This window comes from Microcaecilia unicolor, chromosome 11 (genome assembly GCF_901765095.1).
Source record: "Microcaecilia unicolor chromosome 11, aMicUni1.1, whole genome shotgun sequence".
In the NCBI taxonomy this organism is placed as follows: domain Eukaryota; kingdom Metazoa; phylum Chordata; class Amphibia; order Gymnophiona; family Siphonopidae; genus Microcaecilia; species Microcaecilia unicolor.
In genome coordinates, this window is record NC_044041.1 from 197,007,917 (window position 1) to 197,030,159 (window position 22,243).

The following is a 22,243-nucleotide window of genomic DNA, read 5'->3' on the forward strand; positions in this document are numbered from 1 at the left end:
CATGATGAGGGCCATTTAATTAGTGAATTACCATTTATGTTTCATCATTATAGTTGTTTCTCGCATTTCTTGATTAATGTTATACATTTATATTATTGGAAAGCAATGAAAAAAAGGTGTCGCCTATAGCTTGGTTGTTGACCCATATTTTCACACATCCAATAAACACCTGTTGTACATTTTTTAGTGGTGTTTATCAGAAACCCTAATTATAGTGTATTCTGCTTATACGGCCAGACCCAGTAACCGCACACACAGCTGTCGCTGGAATTAACAGAAGTAGGAGCTATATTTTTGCCAGCTTATTTCGGTGGTCTGTTGGCATTCGCAGGTATCCGAGCTGGAGAAAGGAAAGTCGTATGTTTTCCGGGTGAAGGCAGTAAACGCCGCTGGCACCGGAGCACCTTCTGTTCCCTCAGATCCTGTAATAGCTGAAACGAAACCAGGTAACATCCCACTAATAATGGGGGATGTTGGGATAGATCTTTCCTCTTGTTTTGTTTTTTTGTGTAACAAAATATCGGTGGTGTATTTCGAGACATTTCAGTGTGTCTCAAATATGATGGGACCCTTTTACTAAAGGGTTGGCACAGGCAACAGATTTGTCATCGCGCCAATCTGGAAATACCGTCGGGCTTCCGCAGAGCCCAGCAGTACTTCCCACCCCCAGCATGCGACATTTCCGGCGCTACAAAAATATTTTCTACTTTTGTAGCTCCGGTGCTAATCAGGTTATCGCTGGGATACTGCGAGAGTCCTTACCGCTACCTCAATGGGTGGCAGTAAATGCTCCCCCTGGAAATGGCTGTGCGACTAGTGGTCCACTTACCGCATAGCCATTTCTTTTTGAGAAAAAAAGATAGCTTTTTACCCGCTTGTACTGCTATGGGTCTCACTAATACAGATTGCTCAATAACTACCGTGGATTCTTTTGGATTCGTAATAAGTAAATGAAACCTTTATTAGGGAAGCTAAATTCTACAATGATTATTGCTTCAGTCTATACAATGATTATGAAATCAAATTAGGAGATATGCACACTAATTAAACCATCTAATTAAAAGAAAGCTATAAAACAGATACATATAAATATATACATATATATATACACAACACTGGTCTCCATCATCCAGGCTCTTATCAGCAGCTGGGGGAGCCCGGTTCACAGCGAGAGCTAGGAGCTTGGGACCAGGAACAAACCCTCTGTGCAGTCCGTACATTACTCACAGATTAACCCCAACTCCGCTGTGACAAGCCCTCCCTTTTATTAGGCTCTGAGCCCATGTCCAGAGCTAAGGAAAGTTACAGAAAGTTTCTATGGAAAATTACAGACTGCGTCTCTGCTTACATCTGTGGGAACGTGGTCACATGTTTTCCCAAGTCCAGGTGGCCAAGCTGGGCCTGGGAAATAAGTGCCATCCTCCCCTTTGCATACCAAATTAGTTAGAGTTGTGTCTTATCTTCTGAATTCCAACTTGTTTTTTTTATATTTACAAGAAAAGTTACTTTCAGTCAAAGACAGAGTTGAAAACAATCTTTTAAAATTCACTTCCATTACACCGCTGCGGTGAAAGGGGGCTTCAGTGCATGTCAAAAACATGCGCTGACGCTAGCGCAGGCCCCCTTTACCGCATCTTACTGAAAGGACCCCCCCCCCCCATATGAGTTAATGCTGTAACTTGACACCTCAATATAGATTTCACAATGGGGATGCACTTAGTTCAATAATGACGTAAAAGCTTGGCACATCAAGACTTTTGGAAGCCCATTTACAAGAGTTCAAGAGCTGGTGTAAGTTGACGTTGCTTAACTGCTTCGTGCATCGTGTGCAACTGAGAGTATTCTAGAACGGGCACACGTCACCATGTGACACGCCCGTGCTCCGCCCATGTGAATGCCCCTCTTGCAGGTACATCCCATCCCCCAGATTCCATATATGCTACCCAGATGGTCATGCAAATTAATTGGTTAATGAGCTGTCAGCCATCCATAATTGGGTGCTAACAACCAATTATTTATGTGAATTGGTACTCGTTAAAATTTGCACACGCATCTGGCTGTGTGCTGTTCTATAAGACACGGCGCCTAACTCTACTAAAAGGGGGTGTGGCCACAGGCATTCCGAGAAGCTGCGCATGTAGTTATAGAATACGCTCAGTGCGCCTAACTTGGTCACCGGCATTTACGCCAGGTTTCAGCAGGCATAAGTCTGGCAACTAAAGACAGGTGCGGGAATTGGCGCTACGCACTATTCAATGAAGTCTGTGTGCCTTTTATAAAATAGCACTTTGTGAGCTCAATTTATAAACCCCCCCCCCCCCCAAGTGAATTTGGTGCGTTACTTTGCACAAAAATTCCTAGTGGAGGATCATTTTCAATATGACGTTTAAGTTGGACTTTGGATGTTTTGAACTAAACGTCCCAAATCCGAATAGAAAATATAGCCATTTTTGAAACCACAAAACATCTATCTTTTTTTTTTTCTGAAAATACCGTTTATAACAAGGTTTTGTGCTCTGTGCATTTATCTTTTCCGGACATTTTCGGAAGAAAAAAAGCATTAGTGAAAAAGTAGAAAATCAAGCCGTTGGGATGTAGGAGGGGCCAGTATTGTTTTTAGCAGACTGGTCCCCCAGACATCCCAGGGAGCAATGAGGCACTCTAGGGACATTGCTGGGGAGTTCATATAAATGCCCCCAGGTACATATCTCAATGTTGCTCCCTTATCTTGTCTGCTGAGCCCTCCAAAACCCACCCAAAACCCACTACCCCCAACTGTACACCACTACAATAGCCCTTATGGGTGAAGAGGGCACCTACATGTGGGTTTCTGGTGAGTTTTGGAGGACTCACAGTTTCCACCTGTAATGCCCCTGACCTGGGCATTTTCTGGGTTCAGGGTCCGACCCAGCTGGAGCCTCCCGAGATCAGTCTCTGTTAGACTCTTACTGTCCTGGTGCTCAGTGCCTCCACCTGAGGAGCAAAGGCAGGGCCAAGGAATCAAACTCAACCCTTCCATTTGGTATTGGGTTAGCCTGAAATTAAGGTCATACTTTTCTTTAGTTTTAATTTAAGCCATGCTCAACAGTCATGATGACAATTGTTCATACCAGTGAAGCAGTGGTACCACATAATTAGAAGGACAAACTCCTGAGATTTTTGAGTCAACAGTACGAAGTCTTTGAGAAGGTTTTGACTTGCAAGAAGAAAAGGACAACTTCCAAACATGAGCGTGTGAAATTGTTTTGATTTCCAGAAATTAACATCTGTCTGAAGGGAGACTATCCAGCTTATAATCGAAATAGAAAAACGCCTATATTGTGACCCAAATCGGGAGATAGACATTCCTCTTTGCTAAGACTTACCCCTCAACTTGTCATGTCGATTAATGTATCCCTTGCCCCCTACCCTACATAGTTCACGCTGTTAGATGCTTGCCTAACCTTTCAGTTTGTATTCTTATTTAACTTTCTGTAAGCCACATTGCGCCTGCATGAGTGGGAAAATGTGGGATATAAGCAACAAATAAATAAATAAATAAAATAAATCTCACAAAAACGAATAAAGCGGTATAATCGAAAGCCGAATTTGGACGTTTTCAACTGCACTCCGTCGCGGATGCGGACAAAGTTGATGTGGGCGTGTCGAAGGCATGGTGAAGGCGGAACTGGGGCGTGGTTATCGGGCGATCAGAGATGGGCGCCTTTCGCCGATAATGGAAGAAAAATATGCGTTTTTAGCGAGAATTTAGGGCACTTTTCCTGGACCCTGTTTTTCCATGAATAAGGCCCCAAAAAGTGCCCTAAATGACCAGATGACCACTGGAGGGAATCGGGGATGACCTCCCCTGACTCCCCCAGTGGTCACAAACCCCCTCCCACCACAAAATATTCCGTTTCACAACTTTTTATTTTCACCCTCAAATGTCATACCCACCTCCCTGACAGCAGTATGCAGGTCACTGGAGCAGTGGACTTCAGGCAGGTGGACCCAGGCCCATCCCCCCCCCCCCCTGTTACACTTGTGCTGGTAAATGGGAGCCCTCCAAACCACCCCCCAAACCCACTGTACCCACATGTAGGTGCCCCCATTCACCCCTTAGGGCTATAGTAATGGTGTAGACTTGTGGGCAGTGGGTTTTGAGGGGGATTTGGGGGGCTCAACACACAAGGGAAGGGTGCTATGCACCTGGGAGCTCTTTTACCTTTTTTTTTTTTTTTGTAAAAGTGCCCCCTAGGGTGCCCGGTTGGTATCCTGGCATGTGAGGGGGACCAGTGCACTACGAATCCTGGCCCCTCCCACGAACAAATGCCTTGGATTTATTCGTTTTTGAGCCGGGCGCTTTCATTTTCCATTATCGCTGAAAAGCAAAAACGCCCAGCTCACAAATTGTCGAATAAAACATGGACGTCTATTTTGTTTCGAAAATACGGTTCGGTCCGCCCCTTCACGGACCCGTTCTCAGAGATAAACGCCCACGGAGATAGACGTTTTCCTTCTATTATGCCCCTCCACGTACATAAGTTACAAGAAACTTAGAATATGATCACAGATAACGACCATCCCAGCCTTCTCAAAACAAAGCCCTGGAAGCACATTCCTTCTCTTTCAGCACAAGGAAGGCCCTGTCTGTTCTCTTGGAATTATGATTTGTATTTTTTTCCCCTCCAGGCATGAATGAAATTGAAGTGGGGGTGGATGAAGAGGGCTTCATTTACTTGGCTTTTGAGAATCCTGAACCACTGGATGACCCTGAGTTTATCTGGTCCAAAGATTACGAAGGACCTCCAGATGCAGACCGAACCGAGATCCATAATGATGGAAACAAGTAAATTTACAAAGTTTGGATAGAAGTCCAAGGGCCAGGCTGGGGAGGAGGGAATAGGGCTGGGAAGGTAAGAATAATGACGGAGCGATAGGTACAGGAAGAGAGGAGAGAAGTTCGCAAGTGAAGAATCTTTCCGACATTGAGCTGGAAAAGTTGTAGACCTTTGATTGTGCTAAGCAGATCTTTATTTATTTACTAGTAAAAAAGGCCCGTTTCTGCCTGTGATGAAATGAGCGCTAGCGGGCACGGGACTCCCTTCCCCTCCCCTTACGCTAGTATCCCTGGTGGTGTAGAGGTACCTGTTCACTTGTAGCGCTGCTGCTAGCTGCCCTGCTGCATCCTGTGCGAGTCCGGCTCTCGGCGTTTCAAAATGGCCACCGAGAGTTGAAGTCTCGCAAGGCTGCTTCAACTCTCGGCGGCCATTTTGAAACGCCGAGAGCCGGACTCATACAGGATGCAGCAGGGCAGCTAGCAGCAGCGCTCCGGGCAGGAAAGCGGGGGCTGTTTCTTTCCTGCCCCCGAGTGAACAGGTACATCTAGACCACCAGGGATAGTAGCGTAAGGGGAGGGGAGGTGACAGGGGGGAGGGAAGGTGATGGGGTGAAGGGGGGCGACCGGGGGCGTGGTGATGGTGCGAAAGGGGCGGGGTGATGGGCACATCCTCGGCAGCAGCGATTCGTTGGACGGAGAGGAGTAGCGTGTTTCCCTACTCCTCCCCTTTCTTTCATTTGCGTGTTTGTGTACTTGTCCCGCCCTCGACGTCATCACGTGTGACGCGAGGGCGGGGCATGGAGACATGGTGAGTGTTCTGGCATCACCACCATGAACTTACGAACCGGTGTCTGAGTGCCTGCAGTGACGTCAGTGTCCTCAGAACGTTGAGGGTGCATTTTATTATTTTTCCACCTATTTGTAGGCTCAATATGGCTTACATAGTACCGGAGAGGCGTTACAGACTCCGGTGTAAGCAAATACAAAGTGATGTTGTGGTAAGATAAAGTTCATGTGGCCCAGCCACACTAGGGAATCGTACGACGGAAGAGTTGTGTTATGCCCATGACGTACTTTAGTTTTGTTGTGTTCACATCTCTGGTCTTTGAAGCACACCATCAGGCTCATTTTCAAAGCACTTAGCCTCCCAAAGTTCCATAGAAACCTATGGAACTTAGCCTCCCAAAGTGCTTTGAAAATATGCCTCCATGGCACCTCCGGCCCATCCAAAATTGCGGTGCCCTTTTTAAGACCGGTGGGGATTCCCAAGCAGCAGCTGGAACATTCCTGTACCCTGCAGCCCATGGCTGGAATATTCTCATACTTCTCGCTATGTGCCTGCCACTGCGCCAGCACCCCCTCCCCCCCCCCTCCCAAGCTCAGTTTTTGCACATGTTATGGTGGGGGGGGGGGAGCAGCGGGGCATAGAGAGTATTTATTTATTGACGTGGGATGTGGGAAAAATTGTCTGCCAACCCAACTTGGGCTCAGGCCCACCCGAAATACCATGTCTAGCTACGCCCCCTGCCATGAAGGCAATGATAGGCAGGACCTACCAGTGAGAAAGCTTGTTGTATAGTCTAAGCAGGAGGCGATGAGAGGTGACACTTCTTGTATTCTTATCAGAGGGGAGTGTGGTAGCCGTGTTAGTCCACTCTTAAGGTTATCAATAGAAATCAAACAAAACAAGGATCTGGGGTTCCTAGCCCATTATAAACCATAAAGCTGTATTTCTCTGTTGATCACCCCACCCCTCACCTATCCACACCCATCCTGTTAGAATATCAATGATACGCTTTGATGTCCCCATGCATACCTCCGACCCACCCCCATCCTCCCACCCTGTCAGACTGTCATAGTAATGCTTGAATGTTTTCACTTATATACACTGTCAGCTAGCACATTTGCTTATTTCCAATCTGACGAAGAAGGGCGACCTTCGAAAGCTAATCAAGAAATGTATTAAGTTATGTCCAATAAAAAAAGGTATCAGAGGGGAAAAGAGATTATTCGGTAGTGAGTTCAGAAAGGAAGAGACAGATTCTGGTGATGTTAAAGAGTTTTAAAAACCCGTACACCATCTTGTAGCAACGCTTAGGGAATGTGCAAGGAAGGGGAGAGGTGGCTTCAGATATGGTTCCGAGGCTGCAGATTGAGGGTACTGGGAAGATTGAAAGAGGAAGAAAGGAGGAAAATCTGTTTGTCCTATTATAACACTTACAGTTTCTGTAATAACACACCTGCATTTTTATGTGTCTGTTCTCCAGGACTAAACTTATACTGACTAAGCCATCAGAGGAGGACCTGGGGACCTACTCGGTGGAGGTGCCCAATGCAGACGGTGTCTCCGCCAGCCGCACCCTAACAGCAGAAGGTAGAACATACCTGTCATAAGCCCTGCGTTATCCTATAGGAAGGCCCGCCCACCAGCCTGCCCGTTTGTCCAGAAATCCGGACAAACGGGCAAATTGGCAAAACCCGCCCGGTTGCCCGGACATGCCCTCAAAAAGAGGACATGTCTGGGTAACTCCGGACATATGGTAACCCTAGGCAGAGTCCCATTACCTCCCAATATTCAGAGCTAACTGACCATGTGCAGCATGTAAGTAGGACCACGTAAATAGCTGTCCTAAAACACGCAACCAATTCCCTGTGCGGCAAATGAGAGGAAACCATAGGAATTGAATGTGGGAATTGCTAGTGTGATTTAGTAAAAGAAGCCCTTTATACGCGGCTAGCCCGTGGCCGGTTAAGTCTGAATATTGACTTCACTGGGCAAGCGCTAGCCAGCTTTTATAAAAACAGAAACTCAATGCCGAAGCCCACACCGAGCCCAGCATTGAAATTCCGGTTTTAGCTCTGGCAATGGACAAAAAAATGCTGTCCACCACTGGCTGAATATCGTCTGGAACCAGTGGCAAAGCTTCGAGGTGGCCACGGGGGCCTGGGACTCCCCTAAAATGGATCCAGGGCCCCCCCGGTTTGGCTGGCGCTGGTCCCCAATCCCCGCCAGCTGAAGAGTTTCTCCAGCGTTGTTCTCCTTACATTGCCTTCCCTGCTTCCCTATTTTTCATGCGCATGTTCGGTTTTAGCGAAACTGCGCATGCGCTACACTTTTCGCATGCTCAATTTCCTTAAAATCGAGCATGGGCCACATGAGGGGAAGAAGGGCAGGCAATGTAAGGCCAAGGGCATAGCCAGACCTCGCAGCGGGAGGGGGCCAGAGTCTGAAGTCAGGGGGCATATTTTGGTCTGCCACCCCCCCCCCGCCATGCCGCTCCCCACCCACTGCCGCAGCAAATACCTTGGCTGGCGGGTGTCCCCAACCCCCACCATCTGAAGCCTTGTCCAGTGCTGGTCTCCGGGGCCGCTGCGTTGCCTGCCCTGCTCTCTCTTTCCTTCACGTCCTGCATGCTCCTTTTAGTGAAATTGAGCACGCTCAGTTTCACTACAAGGAGCATGCCGGATGTGAGGGGAAGACAGAGCAGAGCAGGGCAATGCGGTGGCGCCGGAGACCAGCGCTGGGCAAGGCTTCAGATGGTGGGGTTTGATGACCTCTGCCAGCCAAGGTATGTGGCGTTACAGCGGGGGGGGGGGGGGGGGGGGGGGGGAGCGTCGGGGAGTTGGGCCAAAATGTGCCCCCCTCACTTTGGGCTCTGGTCCCACTCTACTACTACTACTACTATTTAGCATTTCTATAGCGCTACAAGGCGTATGCAGCGCTGCACAAACATAGAAGAAAGACAGTCCCTGCTCAAAGAGCTTACAATCTAATAGACAAAAAATAAAGTAAGCAAATCAAATCAATTAATGTGTACAGGAAGGAGGAGAGGAGGGTAGGTGGAGGCAAGTGGTTACGAGTCAAAAGCAATGTCAAAGAGGTGGGCTTTCAGTCTAGATTTAAAGGTGGCCAAGGATGGGGCAAGACGTAGGGGCTCAGGAAGTCTATTCAAGGCGTAGGGTGCAGCGAGACAAAAGGCGCGAAGTCTGGAGTTGGCAGTAGTGGAGAAGGGAACAGAAGAAGGATTTATCCATGGAGCGGAGTGCACGGGAAGGGGTGTAGGGAAGGACGAGTGTGGAGAGATACTGGGGAGCAGCAGAGTGAGTACATTTCGAGGTCTGGCTACGCCCTTGGCTGGAACGTAACTTGCCCCAGGTGGCTGAATGGCAGTAGCAGAATTTGAACTCAGGTATTTTGATTTAGGGCCCATTACACTCCCCCCTCCTCCCCCTAACACTTTTCAGTTACACATTTCCCCAGAATGTAACCTCTGTGATTTTCTTTCTTTTTTTTTTTTTTACAGAGCTCAGGGACCTGCTGAAGCGCAGCCATGAAATAAGAAACCCACGTAAGAGGAACCTACCATTAATATTTGGCACAGCCTAGGCTGGAGACTGAACGGCTGCCAGGGTCGACAGAGCTGACTGAGCCAGTCTTGGTTTTACACCAGCGCCTGCATGGAATGTCCTAGTTCTGATATTTCCTACTGAATTCCTCCTAAAAATGAGAATTGGAAATCCTTGCATGCCAGGGGACAAAGCCAGGGCCGGATCAGCCTGTTTGACTGACCTGGGGTGAGGCGGAAACATCTAGCTGCTCCCATAGGTCAGGTCAGAAACCCAATATTGACCCTCCTTTGGCCATCTCTGCTCACCGGTGCCCCATTATAAGGACTTCCTGCTTTAACAAAGGCCTAAGAAACTTCAAGTTTCTGATGGGACTGTGCAGCGGGGAGGGGGGGGGGGGGGGGGGAGCCATAAGAATTAGGGCAGGATTTACCAGGGAGCCTGTGTTTCTTGCACAGGGTCCTGTTTTTCAGCCCCTACTGACATAAGCAAATAAAGCCTCACAATGAGCCTGGGCACCTGGCCTGGCACCCCTTTGCAGGCCAGATCTGATGGGAATTAAGAATGTTTGGGTGTTTTTTTTGGGGGGGGGGGAGGGGAAGAGAATAAGCAGGGCAATTGTCTGGGACCCCAGCATGATAATAGAAGTGGTTTCTTTAGTGAAACTGAGCGATATCACTTATAAGAGCCAGCTCTGTGGGTGCAGTACCCTTAGTTTTGAACAAGCGCTTTCGTTTTTGTCCAAGGAGAGGTCATTTTATTGTGAAATGTTGGTGCCTTTGATGTCACTAAGGCGGAACTTCAAAGCGCTCCCCCTGCCCTGGCCCCGGTGTGTCTAATGGACAGAGTCCAAGGGGTAGGGTAGATAGACTCTTCCAAAGACCAAGGGAGCCACCATTTAAAGTCGTGTGTGATCTTTGAAACATCGCTTACCTCCGTACAATGAACATCACGAGACTCCTGAAGCAGGTGTTTTGACGCCGAAACACAGCAGCTGTGTCGAGTCGTTTGAGTTGTTTCAATAAAGATCGCGTTTTTGAACTGGTTTTTCCCTTGGTCTTTTGGAAGAGCCTGTCTACCCTACCCCCTGGACTGTCGCTTGCTGACGTACGTAGGGACTGATTGTTCCTCCACTTTGTGTGGTTATCCCGGGGTGTCTAATGCCAGCTCTGATCACAGTTAGCTGAGTGCTCACTCACATAGTGCAGGGTCAGACGGCTTTGGGAAATGGCTGGATGTGGACAGAGGGGGTCAGTGGCAGCGATGCCTCCTCAGGTTTCCTTCAGAGAACTTCCATCCCAGCCTGCACCCCTCTGGATCATGGCGGTTAGACAAGATTAAACCCTAAGCGATGTTCCCTATTCCTCGAACGCTGGAATTTGTCTATTGAATTCATAAGAAATGCAGATTATATAAACAACAGTGATTAACTTAGGGGTCCTTTTAGAAAGGTGCGCTAGCGTTTTTAGCGTGCTCTAAAAATAAGCACGCGCTAACCGTTAGAGATGCCCATATATTTCTATGAGTGACTGTAGCGCATGCGCAAACTGTTACAGACACCCATGTATTTCTATGGGCGACTCACTCTAGCCCACGCAGTAACTGTTAGAGACGTCCATGTATCTCTATGGGCGACTCTAGCGCATGCGCTAACCGTTATAGACGCCCATATATTTCTATGGGTGACTCTAGCGCACGCGGTAACCTTTAGAGATGCCCATGTATTTCTATGGGTGATTCAAGTGCATTCGCTAACTGTTAGAGACACCCATATATTTCTATGGGCATCTCTAGCGTTTAGTACATGCTAATCATTAGCGTGCACTAAAAACACTAGCACGGCTTTGTAAAAAAAGGACCCCTTATTTATTTGCGTTTATCAGCATAGTAGTCTAATTGAATCACAACAGGGAAAACAAAAATTCATGATGGTGCACGATAGAAAACGTGCAAAATTCTGAATGGAAGATTTCTATCAAAGCTGATAGTACAATAGATAAATCCCTTTAACATCACACTGATCACAGCTGAGCATGATGTCCCTGTTAAGAGCTGGGGATGCATTTCTGGTTAACTCCTGTCTGCTTGTCTCTCTCCCCCTCTCCCCCCCCCCCCCCTCGGACCCTCACACTCCTACAGTCATCCAGCTGATATCCGGGTGGAACATTGAGGTTCTGGAGATGGGAGATGTTCGCCTGTGGCTACAGGTGGAAAAGCTGTCACCTGCTGCAGAGCTGCTGTTAACTCTTAATGACGAGGAGCTTTCAGATACCCCGGTTTGTGCCGTTTGTTTTTTGATTATTTATTTGACTGCAGTAATGTCTTCTGTGTAGTGAGACAGTGCTGGCCTCTCCTTACTCATCATGCTCCAAGTTAAACTGCTCTTTCCTTTACTGCTCATTCCCTCTGGAGGCTCAGTAGGAAAACCAAGCTGAAAATGCTATATATTCAGTAGAAATATGACCATCAATCTGAACTCCCTGTCATCCTTCAACCCGCCTCCTCTGCACCCACAGTAACAACCTTCACTCTGCCCCTTCCAGTAATTTCTCACCTCATGTCCTTTGCATCCATGATAATAAACCATCAAATTATCCCTGTCCTTCCTCACTCCATGTCCTCTGCCTGCCTGTCCCCTGGACTCTGCCTGGCTATAGATGTCTCTTCAGAAGCTGCCCAAGGGAATCAAAGCAGCTGGGAGAGGGCTTTCCCAGGGCCAGTGTTACATATGTTGGAGTCCAGAGCACAATTTCCGAAGAGAATCTCAACGCCCTTCAGCAGGCTGTGTCTCAGGGGCAGATTGAGACACAGCCTGCCCAAGCAGTGCCCGAGTGCCCAGAGGCTTTAGGGGGCCCAGAAGCTCTGCCCAGTTGCCCACCGCTGCCACAGCACATTCCAGCCCTCCCTGGTCCTACCTTGAAGGGTCTGGTGGCCTTTGTGGGGGCAGGGGAGAATCCCACTCTTTCCTACCCACTGCTGCCACTCTGCATGACGGTGCTGGCGCCACTGTGTTTTAAAAAGAGTCTCGGCATTCATTTTGAAAAACACTGCGGCACTGCCACCGGCTGGGCACAGTAGCGATAGCGGGCTGAAAAGAATGGGGTTCTTTCCTGCCCCCAAAGAAACCACTAGACCATCAGGCCCTTTAAGCTAGGACCACGGAAGGCAGCTGCGGTGCAGCAGCGGGGCGGTGGGCAGTAGCCAGAGGGGCCCCAATGACCTTTACTGCCTGGGGGCCCCGACCGCTGTCAGTTCGCCCCTGCTGTGTCTCCTTCAGCTTGGAATAGGCTTGGTGACCCCTTGTGGCGTGGAGGCCTAGAGCAATTGACCTAGTTGCATCCCCATGACACCACCCATGAGCTCTACTGCTAGCTAAAGGTATTGCCATACTGGGAAAGATCAAAGGTCCATCAAGCCCAGCATCCTGTTTCCAACAGTGGCCAATCCAGGTCACAAGTACCAGGCAGAAAAACAAAGAATAGCAACATTCCATGCAGAACCCCAAAGAGTAACAAGATTCTAGAATTCGAAAGAATAACAAGATTCCATGCAGAATTTCAAAGTGTAGCAACATTCCATGTAGAACCCCAAAGAGTAGCAAGATTCCATTCAGAATCCCAAGTACATAAGTACATAAGTGTTGCCTAGTATTTTTGGAAAGGTTGCTTCAATTGCAAGGAAAAATCAGGGCCCAATATTTAAAACAATTTAACCGGACAGTTTGTGCCCTTCTGTGCCACTGAAAATCTGGGTGGACCTCTGCAGCCCTATCCAGGACAGTCTGGTGATGGAATCTGGGTAAAGCTGGGATTTACCTTCAGTCCACTAACCAGGTAAATGGCAGGTTAAAATTAGGACAGGTATTTTGAATAGTTATCTAGGTACCATTATGAACATTGGCCGTCATCTGGATAACATCCAGCGACCAGGCAAATCCCAGTTATTTAATGTCAGTGCCTGGCTTAGACCCAGTATTGAATGACCAGGTCAAATTCTGCCTGCAGCGGTCAACACCTTAAAAATCACTGACCACTGTGGTCTGAATTTCAGACCCCAGATTTTTATGGAATGAAGACACCAAAAACAATCCATCTTTGGCCAAAGGTCAAACCATACTGGACTCTGAATTTAACAAAAATGAGCAGTGGATTTTTTTTTTCTCCAACAGACACGGAAGATCAACTTTGACAGAGCGAATGGTCTTATAGAAATCGTAATCCAAGGTTTCTCAGAAAAAGACAGGGGAACATACACAGCGAATCTGAAGGACGGAAAAGCCAAGAACCAGTTTTCTCTCAACCTTGACGGGGACAGTAAGCGCATTTCATACAGAGAGTTACCCTGTTGGAAATCGGTTTATCTAGTTAGGGGTCAATATTCAGAGAGATTTAACTGGCCAGAAACGGCTCCTGGCCAGTTAAATCCCTTGTGCTTGGCTATTTCGTGATGTTCAGTGGCACTTTAAGTGTTTAATGCTGCTGAATATTACCAAAGACTTGCTAAATTAAAATCTGGCTATTTTGTGGGCGGTCTGGGACCGAGTCGGCACTTGTGCGGTTAAATGCCAATATTCATTACCCCTGGATTCTATATAGTGCAGCAAGAGATCCATGCCAAAATCCAAGCGTATTATAAAACAACGCGTGTAACTTAATTGACTTAACAAGTTAATCAGCGTTGATAACAGCTCTTAACAAGCAATAATGAGCACTAATTGGCAACAGGGGCGTAGCTACTATGGGGCCTGGGCCCCCATAGATTTGGCCCTGGACCCCCCTGCTGACGACCCTCTCAACCCCCCTCCCGCTGCCAACCTGCCGTCGCCGTCTGCTACCTTTGCTGGCGGGGGACCCCAACCCCCACCAGCCAAAGTCTTCTTCCTTCGTTTGGTTTCTGAGGACGTCAGACTCACAGAAACAGAACGAAGCCTCGCAGATCAGCCAGTAAGTCCGGCGCAAGGCTTCGTTCTGTTTCGGTGAGTCTGACGTCCTCAGAAACCAAATGAAGGAAGAAGACTTTGGCTGGCGGGGGCTGGGGTCCCCCACCAGCAAAGGTAGACGATGGCAACAGCGGGCGGGGGGGTCGAGAGGGTCGGCGGCGGGGGGGGGGGGGCCAAGTTGTTGGAGGTGGTGCTGGCGGCGGTGGGGAGGGTGTCAGCAATGGTAGCGGGGGGGAGGTCGGCGGCGGCGGGGGGGGGGCTAAAATGTGCCCCCTCACCTCACCTCTGGACCCCCCTTCTGCCGGTCTGGCTATGCCCCTGATTAGCAATAATTAGAATTTACACACACAACTCGCTAAGCGCATTCTGTAATGCAGTGCGCCTAACTTCTAAGGTGAGCAGGCAAAAGGGGGCAGGGTTATGGATGGGGAAATGGGCATTTCATGGGTGTTCCAAAATTTACGCTTATAGTTATAGAATGTGGCCCAGTGCGCCTAAATCAGCACGCCGGGATCTACAGCATGTTTTCATTTGTGTAAATGGAGGCGCATAGTTTTAGGTGCTGGGATATCAACTAAGTGTATTCTATATACCACTCCTAATTCTAGATGCCACGTATAGAACGCGCTTAGTCGGCATTGATTTCCGGACTGATTTTTTAGGTGCCGTACATAGAACGTCCCCCTTAGCGGTCAAATCAGGCCACATAAAAGTCAGTCCTATCTTTATCCGCTGTTGCTCATCTGGTTAAGTGCACTTAAATGCATAAAAAATAGCCGGCCACAAAAACTGAGATATTTGATGCCGGTGCCTGGACATGGTTCAGCAATGACTATCCGGGAATAATGCTGTTGACGACTATAAAGATCGCTGCCAGTTGAATATCAGCCCCTTAGTTTTTAAAATCAACTTTGTCTGAGTTAAACTGGCTCCAGGCTGCCTCTGGTCATCTAAGTTAATTAGGAGGGCAATATTTTCAGTTCTGAAGCTGAACTTGGACATGTCATGCAAGACAGACTCCCTCCTGCTATGTTGCTTTTTTTTTTTTTAATTTTGATTTCTCCAGCGACTGCTCAATGAATATGAGCCATAATAGCTTTTCCTCATAATGACATCATCATGTTCTACCTGTTTATGACATCACAGTCGTAATGACATCAATCTGCTTCATGTGGTCTGAGGACGCAGTGAGTACAAAATGCTAGAGCTGTACCGAATAGTGTAGTTCACTATTCGGCCGAGTACAAATAACGAATACAAATAATGTCCATTGAGCTTTAGCATAACAAAAAATGTGGTATTTTTTCTGCCATTTTCATTTGTTAAAGATATGCACCGATATGGGATATGCCATTCACATTACCTACGCGGTTGTAAACACCAGCCCGTCTCTACCGAGTGAATGTAAGAGCATAAGAATAGCCAAACTGGGTCAGACCAGTGGTCCATCTAGCCCCGTATCCTGCTTCCAACAGTGGCCAATCCAGGTCACAGCAGAAACCCAAGGTTGCCAATGGAAGGGTTCCCTCCTCCATTTAAAAAATATTTGCATGAGCAAACATTGATACGGTTGTTAGACTGTGGTTTACTTGAAAGAGTTGCTGTGTGTATTTACAGAGTTTAATGAAGTCCTGGCGGAGATGGAACGCAAGCGTAGAGACTGGGAGAGAAAACAAGGTAAGGCCTTCGAGGTCATCGGACGTTCCAGAACCTGATCATTTCGCTGCTGCTCAACCTCAAAGAACCGTTGTTATGACAATTTGAACAAAATTCTGAGAAACAAAGGTTATCTTTAACGAGCAGCTCCTTTTTCACTTCATTTCTGAGGCAATACTTGTGTTTCCTGCTTTTTAAAGTTCCTTCTACCCCATCTTTCTTAACTATACGAATCTGAGCGAAATATGTAGGCGGTGCTATGCCGAAATTTACTACATCCTTGTGTGGAAAATATATATACTTGGGTATAAAATGGATCTTATGAAAGTAAACGATCGTTAGATCTGTTTGAACCATTCACTGTGTGAAAGGGAAGGTAGAGAAGAGGGTACAAAGACTAAGGGAGAAATAGAGATGAGCAGAGTGAAGAAAAGAGGTTACAAAGAAAGGGAGAGGAAAGGAGAAACACAGAGAGAAGAGAAGAGGGTACAAAGAAAGAGAGAGGAAAAGAGAATCACAGATGGAAGAGAAAAGACTACAAAGATAAAGGGAGGAAAAGAGAAGAACAGAGAGAAGAGAAGAGGGTACAAAGAAAGAGAGAGGAAAAGAGAATCACAGATGGAAGAGAAAAGACTACAAAGATAAAGGGAGGAAAAGAGAAGAACAGAGAGAAGAGAAGAGGATACAAAGAAAGAGAGAGGAAAGGAGAAACACAGAGAGAAGAGAAGAGGGTACAAAGAAAGAGAGAGGAAAGGAGAAACAGAGAGAAGAGAAGAGGGTACAAAGAAAGAGGAAAGAAGAAACACAGAGAGAAGAGAAGAGGGTACAAAGAAAGAGAGAGGAAAAGAGAATCACAGATGGAAGAGAAAAGACTACAAAGATAAAGGGAGGAAAAGAGAAGCACAGAGGGAAGAGAAGAGTGTACAAAGAAAGAGAAAGGAAAGGAGAAACAGAGAGAAGAGAAGAGGGTACAAAGAAAGAGAGAGGAAAAGAGAATCACAGATGGAAGAGAAAAGACTACAAAGATAAAGGGAGGAAAAGAGAAGCACAGAGGGAAGAGAAGAGTGTACAAAGAAAGAGAAAGGAAAGGAGAAACAGAGAGAAGAGAAGAGGGTACAAAGAAAGAGAGAGGAAAAGAGAATCACAGATGGAAGAGAAAAGACTACAAAGATAAAGGGAGGAAAAGAGAAGCACAGAGGGAAGAGAAGAGTGTACAAAGAAAGAGAGAGGAAAGGAGAAACAGAGAGAAGAGAAGAGGGTACAAAGAAAGAGAGAGGAAAGAAGAAACACAGAGAGAAGAGAAGAGGGTACAAAGAAAGAGAGAGGAAAAGAGAATCACAGATGGAAGAGAAAAGACTACAAAGATAAAGGGAGGAAAAGAGAAGCACAGAGGGAAGAGAAGAGTGTACAAAGAAAGAGAAAGGAAAGGAGAAACAGAGAGAAGAGAAGAGGGTACAAAGAAAGAGAGAGGAAAGAAGAAACACAGAGAGAAGAGAAGAGGGTACAAAGAAAGAGAGAGGAAAAGAGAATCACAGATGGAAGAGAAAAGACTACAAAGATAAAGGGAGGAAAAGAGAAGAACAGAGGGAAGAAAAGAGAGTTCAAAGAAAGAGGAAAAGAGAATCACAGATGGAAGAGAAAAGACTACAAAGATAAAGGGAGGAAAAGAGAAGAACAGAGGGAAGAAAAGAGAGTTCAAAGAAAGAGGAAAAGAGAATCACAGATGGAAGAGAAAAGACTACAAAGATAAAGGGAGGAAAAGAGAAGAACAGAGGGAAGAAAAGAGGGTACAAAGAAGGAGGAAAAGAGAATCACAGATGGAAGAGAAAAGAGTACAAAGATAAAGGGAGGAAAAGAGAAGCACAGAGGGAAGAGAAGAGGATACAAAGAAAGAGAGAGACAGAATGAGAGGGAAAGAAAGAGTGAAAGAGAGAGAGAAACTGAGTCCTGGGAAGAGTTAAAGAGAGAGAGACTATAGACTCCTTTTAAAAGGGAGCAAAATCAATGATTAGTTAATGGTCTAGTCTGGGCACTGGTGTCAGCCATTTGCCAATGTAGTTGCTGAATCCACCGTGTGTCCTTTCAAGGGGGCACATTCACCACTGAAGCTGAGCACTCAGTGAAAAATAAGATAAGCAGATAGGCTGGCCAGTTTGGCAGCCTGCGTTCTGCACCCGTTGCCCAGTGATTGTACAGCTAGTCCCAAACATCTCGAAAAATTCCTCCTCAGAACATAAGTCATGCCAGTGGTCCAATAACATATTTGGTGTGTTCTTGTCATTTCAGGCCCTCATTTTGTGGAGTATCTGCAGTGGACCGTGACGGAGGAGTGTCACGTGTTGCTGAAATGCAAGGTGACCTGCCGCTATTGTGAAAGCTCTGCATTAAAACATAATCAATACGTCCTTGGATGATGACAGGCAGGCATTATCTTCATTTCATTTTTGTGGTTCATTCCAGTACTGCTTTGATTAAATATTTAAAGCAGCCGGTACTCCCGACATGGGTACCAGATCATTTTTCCACAATATGGTCATGGCTGAGGCAGACGCATAGCCAGACCTTGATTGTTGGGGGCGGGCATTTTGACCCGCCTCCCCGCTGTTTTCCGCCCCCGCTGCAACCCCACATACCTGGGTTGGCGGGGGTCCCCAAGCCCCGCCAGCAGAAGCCTTCCTGTGGTGATATTACATAAGTATTGCCATACTGGGACAGACCAAAGGTCCATCAAGCCCAGCATCCTGTTTCCAACAGTGACCAATCCAGGTCACAAATACCTAGCAAGATCCCCCAAAAGTACAAAACATTTAATGCTGCTTATCCCAGAAATAGTGGATTTTCCCCCAAGTCCAATTTAATAATGGTCTATGGACTTTTCCTTTAGGAAGCCGTCCAAACCTTTTTTAAACTCTGCTAAGCTAACCGCCTTTACCACATTCTCTGGCAACGAATTCCAGAGTTTAATTACACGTTGAGTGACGAAAAATGTACCTCACTGTTTGCCCTGATTTCCTGCTCTGACGCACATGCTAGGCTTTAGTGAAATTAAGCACGCACGAAGCTCGCACATGCTCAGTTTCATTAAAAATCCAGCATGCGCAGAGGGGAGGGGGAAGCAGGGCAGGTAGCACAGTGGTGAATATCGCTGCAGAAAAGCTTCTGCTGTCGGGGACCCCCACCAGCCAAACCATCAGGCTTCAGGAGCCTGAACCTAAGGCCCCCAAGACCCCCCCCATGGCTATTCCACTGGGCAGGGGGCACCACCAACGCTTGTTCATAATTTACAGATGCCCCTAATTCTACAAACTTGCATGCACAATTTTACATTCTATCGCCTATGTTTACTAAGGTGCGCTATGGGCGCTTTAACGTTTTTTAACGCGCATAAATGGTTTATGCAAATTAAACACTAACGCGCCCATTGAAATGTATAGGCGAGTTAGCGTTTAATGTGCCTTAAATTTAAGGGTGCATTAGAAACGCTAACGCACCTTAGTAAACTTACCCTTATAAATGGTGCCTAAAAAATTGGAGCCAAAAAACCCCATGTTTTGGGGCAGACTGGGGCGTAGTTTTGAGTAACGCACGTAAGTGTAGAATAATAGTTTTCTGTGCGTAAAATTAGGCATGGACATTTGCTCCACGTTTTCGTTGCTCCTCTTCGCTTAACCGTTAATTCTATAATTTATGCGGGATGCAAAGAACAACTCGTAAAGAAACTTCAGACCGCGCAAAACACAGCAGCCAGGCTTATATTTGGAAAAACAAGATTGGAAAGCGCCAAACCCCTCCGGGAAAAACTACACTGGCTCCCAATCAAAGAACGTATTGCCTTCAAAATCTGCACCCCGGTCCACAAAAGTATCTACGGCGAAGTCCCGGGATACATGACAGACCTCATAGACCTAACATCCAGAAACACAATCGGATCGACACGAACATATTCAAATCTCCACTACCCAAGCTGCAAAGGACTCAAATACAAATCAACTTATGCATCCAGCTTCTCCTACATAAGCACACAATTGTGGGACATAAGTACATAAGTACATAAGTAGTGCCATACTGGGAAAGACCAAAGGTCCATCTAGCCCAGCATCCTGTCACCGACAGTGGCCAATCCAGGTCAAGGGCACCTGGCACGCTCCCCAAACGTAAAAACATTCCAGACAAGTTGTACCTAAAAATGAGGAATTTTTCCAGTCCATTTAATAGCGGTCTATGGACTTGTCCTTTAGGAATCTATCTAACCCCTTTTTAAACTCCGTCAAGCTAACCGCCCGTACCACGTTCTCCGGCAATGAATTCCAGAGTCTAATTACACGTTGGGTGAAGAAAAATTTTCTCCGATTCGTTTTAAATTTACCACACTGTAGCTTCAACTCATGCCCTCTAGTCCTAGTATTTTTGGATAGCGTGAACAGTCGCTTCACATCCACCCGATCCATTCCACTCATTATTTTATACACTTCTATCATATCTCCCCTCAGCCGTCTCTTCTCCAAGCTGAAAAGCCCTAGCCTTCTCAGCCTCTCTTCATAGGAAAGTCGTCCCATCCCCACTATCATTTTCGTCGCCCTTCGCTGTACCTTTTCCAATTCTACTATATCTTTTTTGAGATACGGAGACCAGTACTGAACACAATACTCCAGGTGCGGTCGCACCATGGAGCGATACAACGGCATTATAACATCCGCACACCTGGACTCCATACCCTTCTTAATAACACCCAACATTCTATTCGCTTTCCTAGCCGCAGCAGCACACTGAGCAGAAGGTTTCAGCGTATCATCGACGACGACACCCAGATCCCTTTCTTGATCCGTAACTCCTAACGCGGAACCTTGCAAGACGTAGCTATAATTCGGGTTCCTCTTACCCACATGCATCACTTTGCACTTGTCAACATTGAACTTCATCTGCCACTTGCACGCCCATTCTCCCAGTCTCGCAAGGTCCTCCTGTAATCGTTCACATTCCTCCTGCGACTTGACGACCCTGAATAATTTTGTGTCATCGGCGAATTTAATTACCTCACTAGTTATTCCCATCTCTAGGTCATTTATAAATACATTAAAAAGCAACGGACCCAGCACAGACCCCTGCGGGACCCCACTAACTACCCTCCTCCACTGAGAATACTGGCCACGCAATCCTACTCTCTGTTTCCTATCTTTCAAAGGCCGTGAAAACAACGTACGACCACCAAAACTTCCGGAAATCACTAAAAACCAACTTGTTCAAAAAGGCATACCCCACCGATCCTACCTAAGTGCCTAAACCCTGCAACAGAACGAAACCAAAGCTTGTAATGAACATTGCATAACTCTTCCTATGATTCGCCCAATGTGTCTATAACACATGAACCCTATTGGACCACAACATCACTTTGTATTTGTTTCAGTACCGGAGATGGCGACAGGGGCGTATCCAGACAGCAGATTTTGGTTGGGCACCAAGTGTTCTCCCCCCCCCCCCCCCCCCCCCCCCTCACCAAAAAAAATATCTCAGCTGGTGGGAAAATGCTTCTCTCCACCTTGGCAGTCTGCAGCAGGCATGCGATGGGAACTGAGCATGCACAGGTGCCAGTATCGTGCAGAGCGGCATTTTTGTTACCTCCAGGGGGAAGTCTTTAGCTGGCAGAGCTTCGGATCCTCACCAGCTACCGCTAAACATGTACTACTGTTGGGTGGGCCTCAGCCCTAAGTGGGTGGGCCCCGGCCCACCTGTGACTACACCACTGGATGGCGAACGCCATTACGGTACTATGTAGCCACATTGAGCCTGCAAATAGGTGGGAAAACGTGGGCTACAAATGTAACAAATAAATAAAATAATCCATGCCAAATTTTACATGTGGCTTATGTGGGTTTTTTGGCACCAATGGTTTTAGGCACCATATATAAAAAGTAAAATTTCAGGGGGGGGGGGGGGAAACCCTTACTGCCACCCATTAAGGTGGCGGTAAGGATTCCCATGCTAACCCAGCGGTAACCAGGCAGTGCGCAGGAATGCCCGCTTACTGCCAGGTACACCCCGGCACTACAAAAGTAAATATATTTTGATAGCACTGGATATGACGGTGTGCTGGGGGTGGGGCTGCTGCAGTAGCCCGACGGTACTTCCTTTTTAGCGAGCGGTAAGCCTGCGTTGGGCTTACTTCCGCTTTGTAAAAGGAGTCCTAATTTATTTACACATAGATGTGAGGATTGCGCCCCAAATTTGGCCACCGTTTATAGAATCCGTGGATATCTGGATAATACTGTTGAAAATTTCCAGATAGGGCCTGGGACAGGGCGTTTATTTGGATGGCATTTGCCCTACTATTTCTGGCTTTGTCCAAACCTAGCAATTGGCACAGAGAAGCTTGAAAAAGTCACACAAACTTGCCAGTTATATGTAGCAGTGGCGTAGATACGTGGGGCCAGGGGGGCCTGGTCCCCGTAGATTTGGCCCTGGACCCCCCTGCCGATGACCCTCTC

At 47.0% G+C, this 22,243-nt stretch overlaps 1 protein-coding gene across 2 annotated transcripts in view; it reads left to right on the forward strand.

Moving 5' to 3' along the window:
• MYOM3 (myomesin 3) overlaps positions 1 to 22,243 on the forward strand; it is a 104,309-nt gene that overhangs the window by 66,336 nt on the left and 15,730 nt on the right. For both annotated transcript variants that reach the window (XM_030218635.1, XM_030218636.1), the window contains exons 21-28: positions 332 to 446; positions 4,672 to 4,828; positions 7,087 to 7,193; positions 9,124 to 9,168; positions 11,306 to 11,442; positions 13,335 to 13,479; positions 15,723 to 15,782; positions 18,048 to 18,115. In XM_030218635.1, coding sequence (XP_030074495.1) covers positions 332 to 446; positions 4,672 to 4,828; positions 7,087 to 7,193; positions 9,124 to 9,168; positions 11,306 to 11,442; positions 13,335 to 13,479; positions 15,723 to 15,782; positions 18,048 to 18,115 — 834 coding nt within the window. The remainder of the gene's footprint in view (positions 1 to 331; positions 447 to 4,671; positions 4,829 to 7,086; positions 7,194 to 9,123; positions 9,169 to 11,305; positions 11,443 to 13,334; positions 13,480 to 15,722; positions 15,783 to 18,047; positions 18,116 to 22,243) is intronic.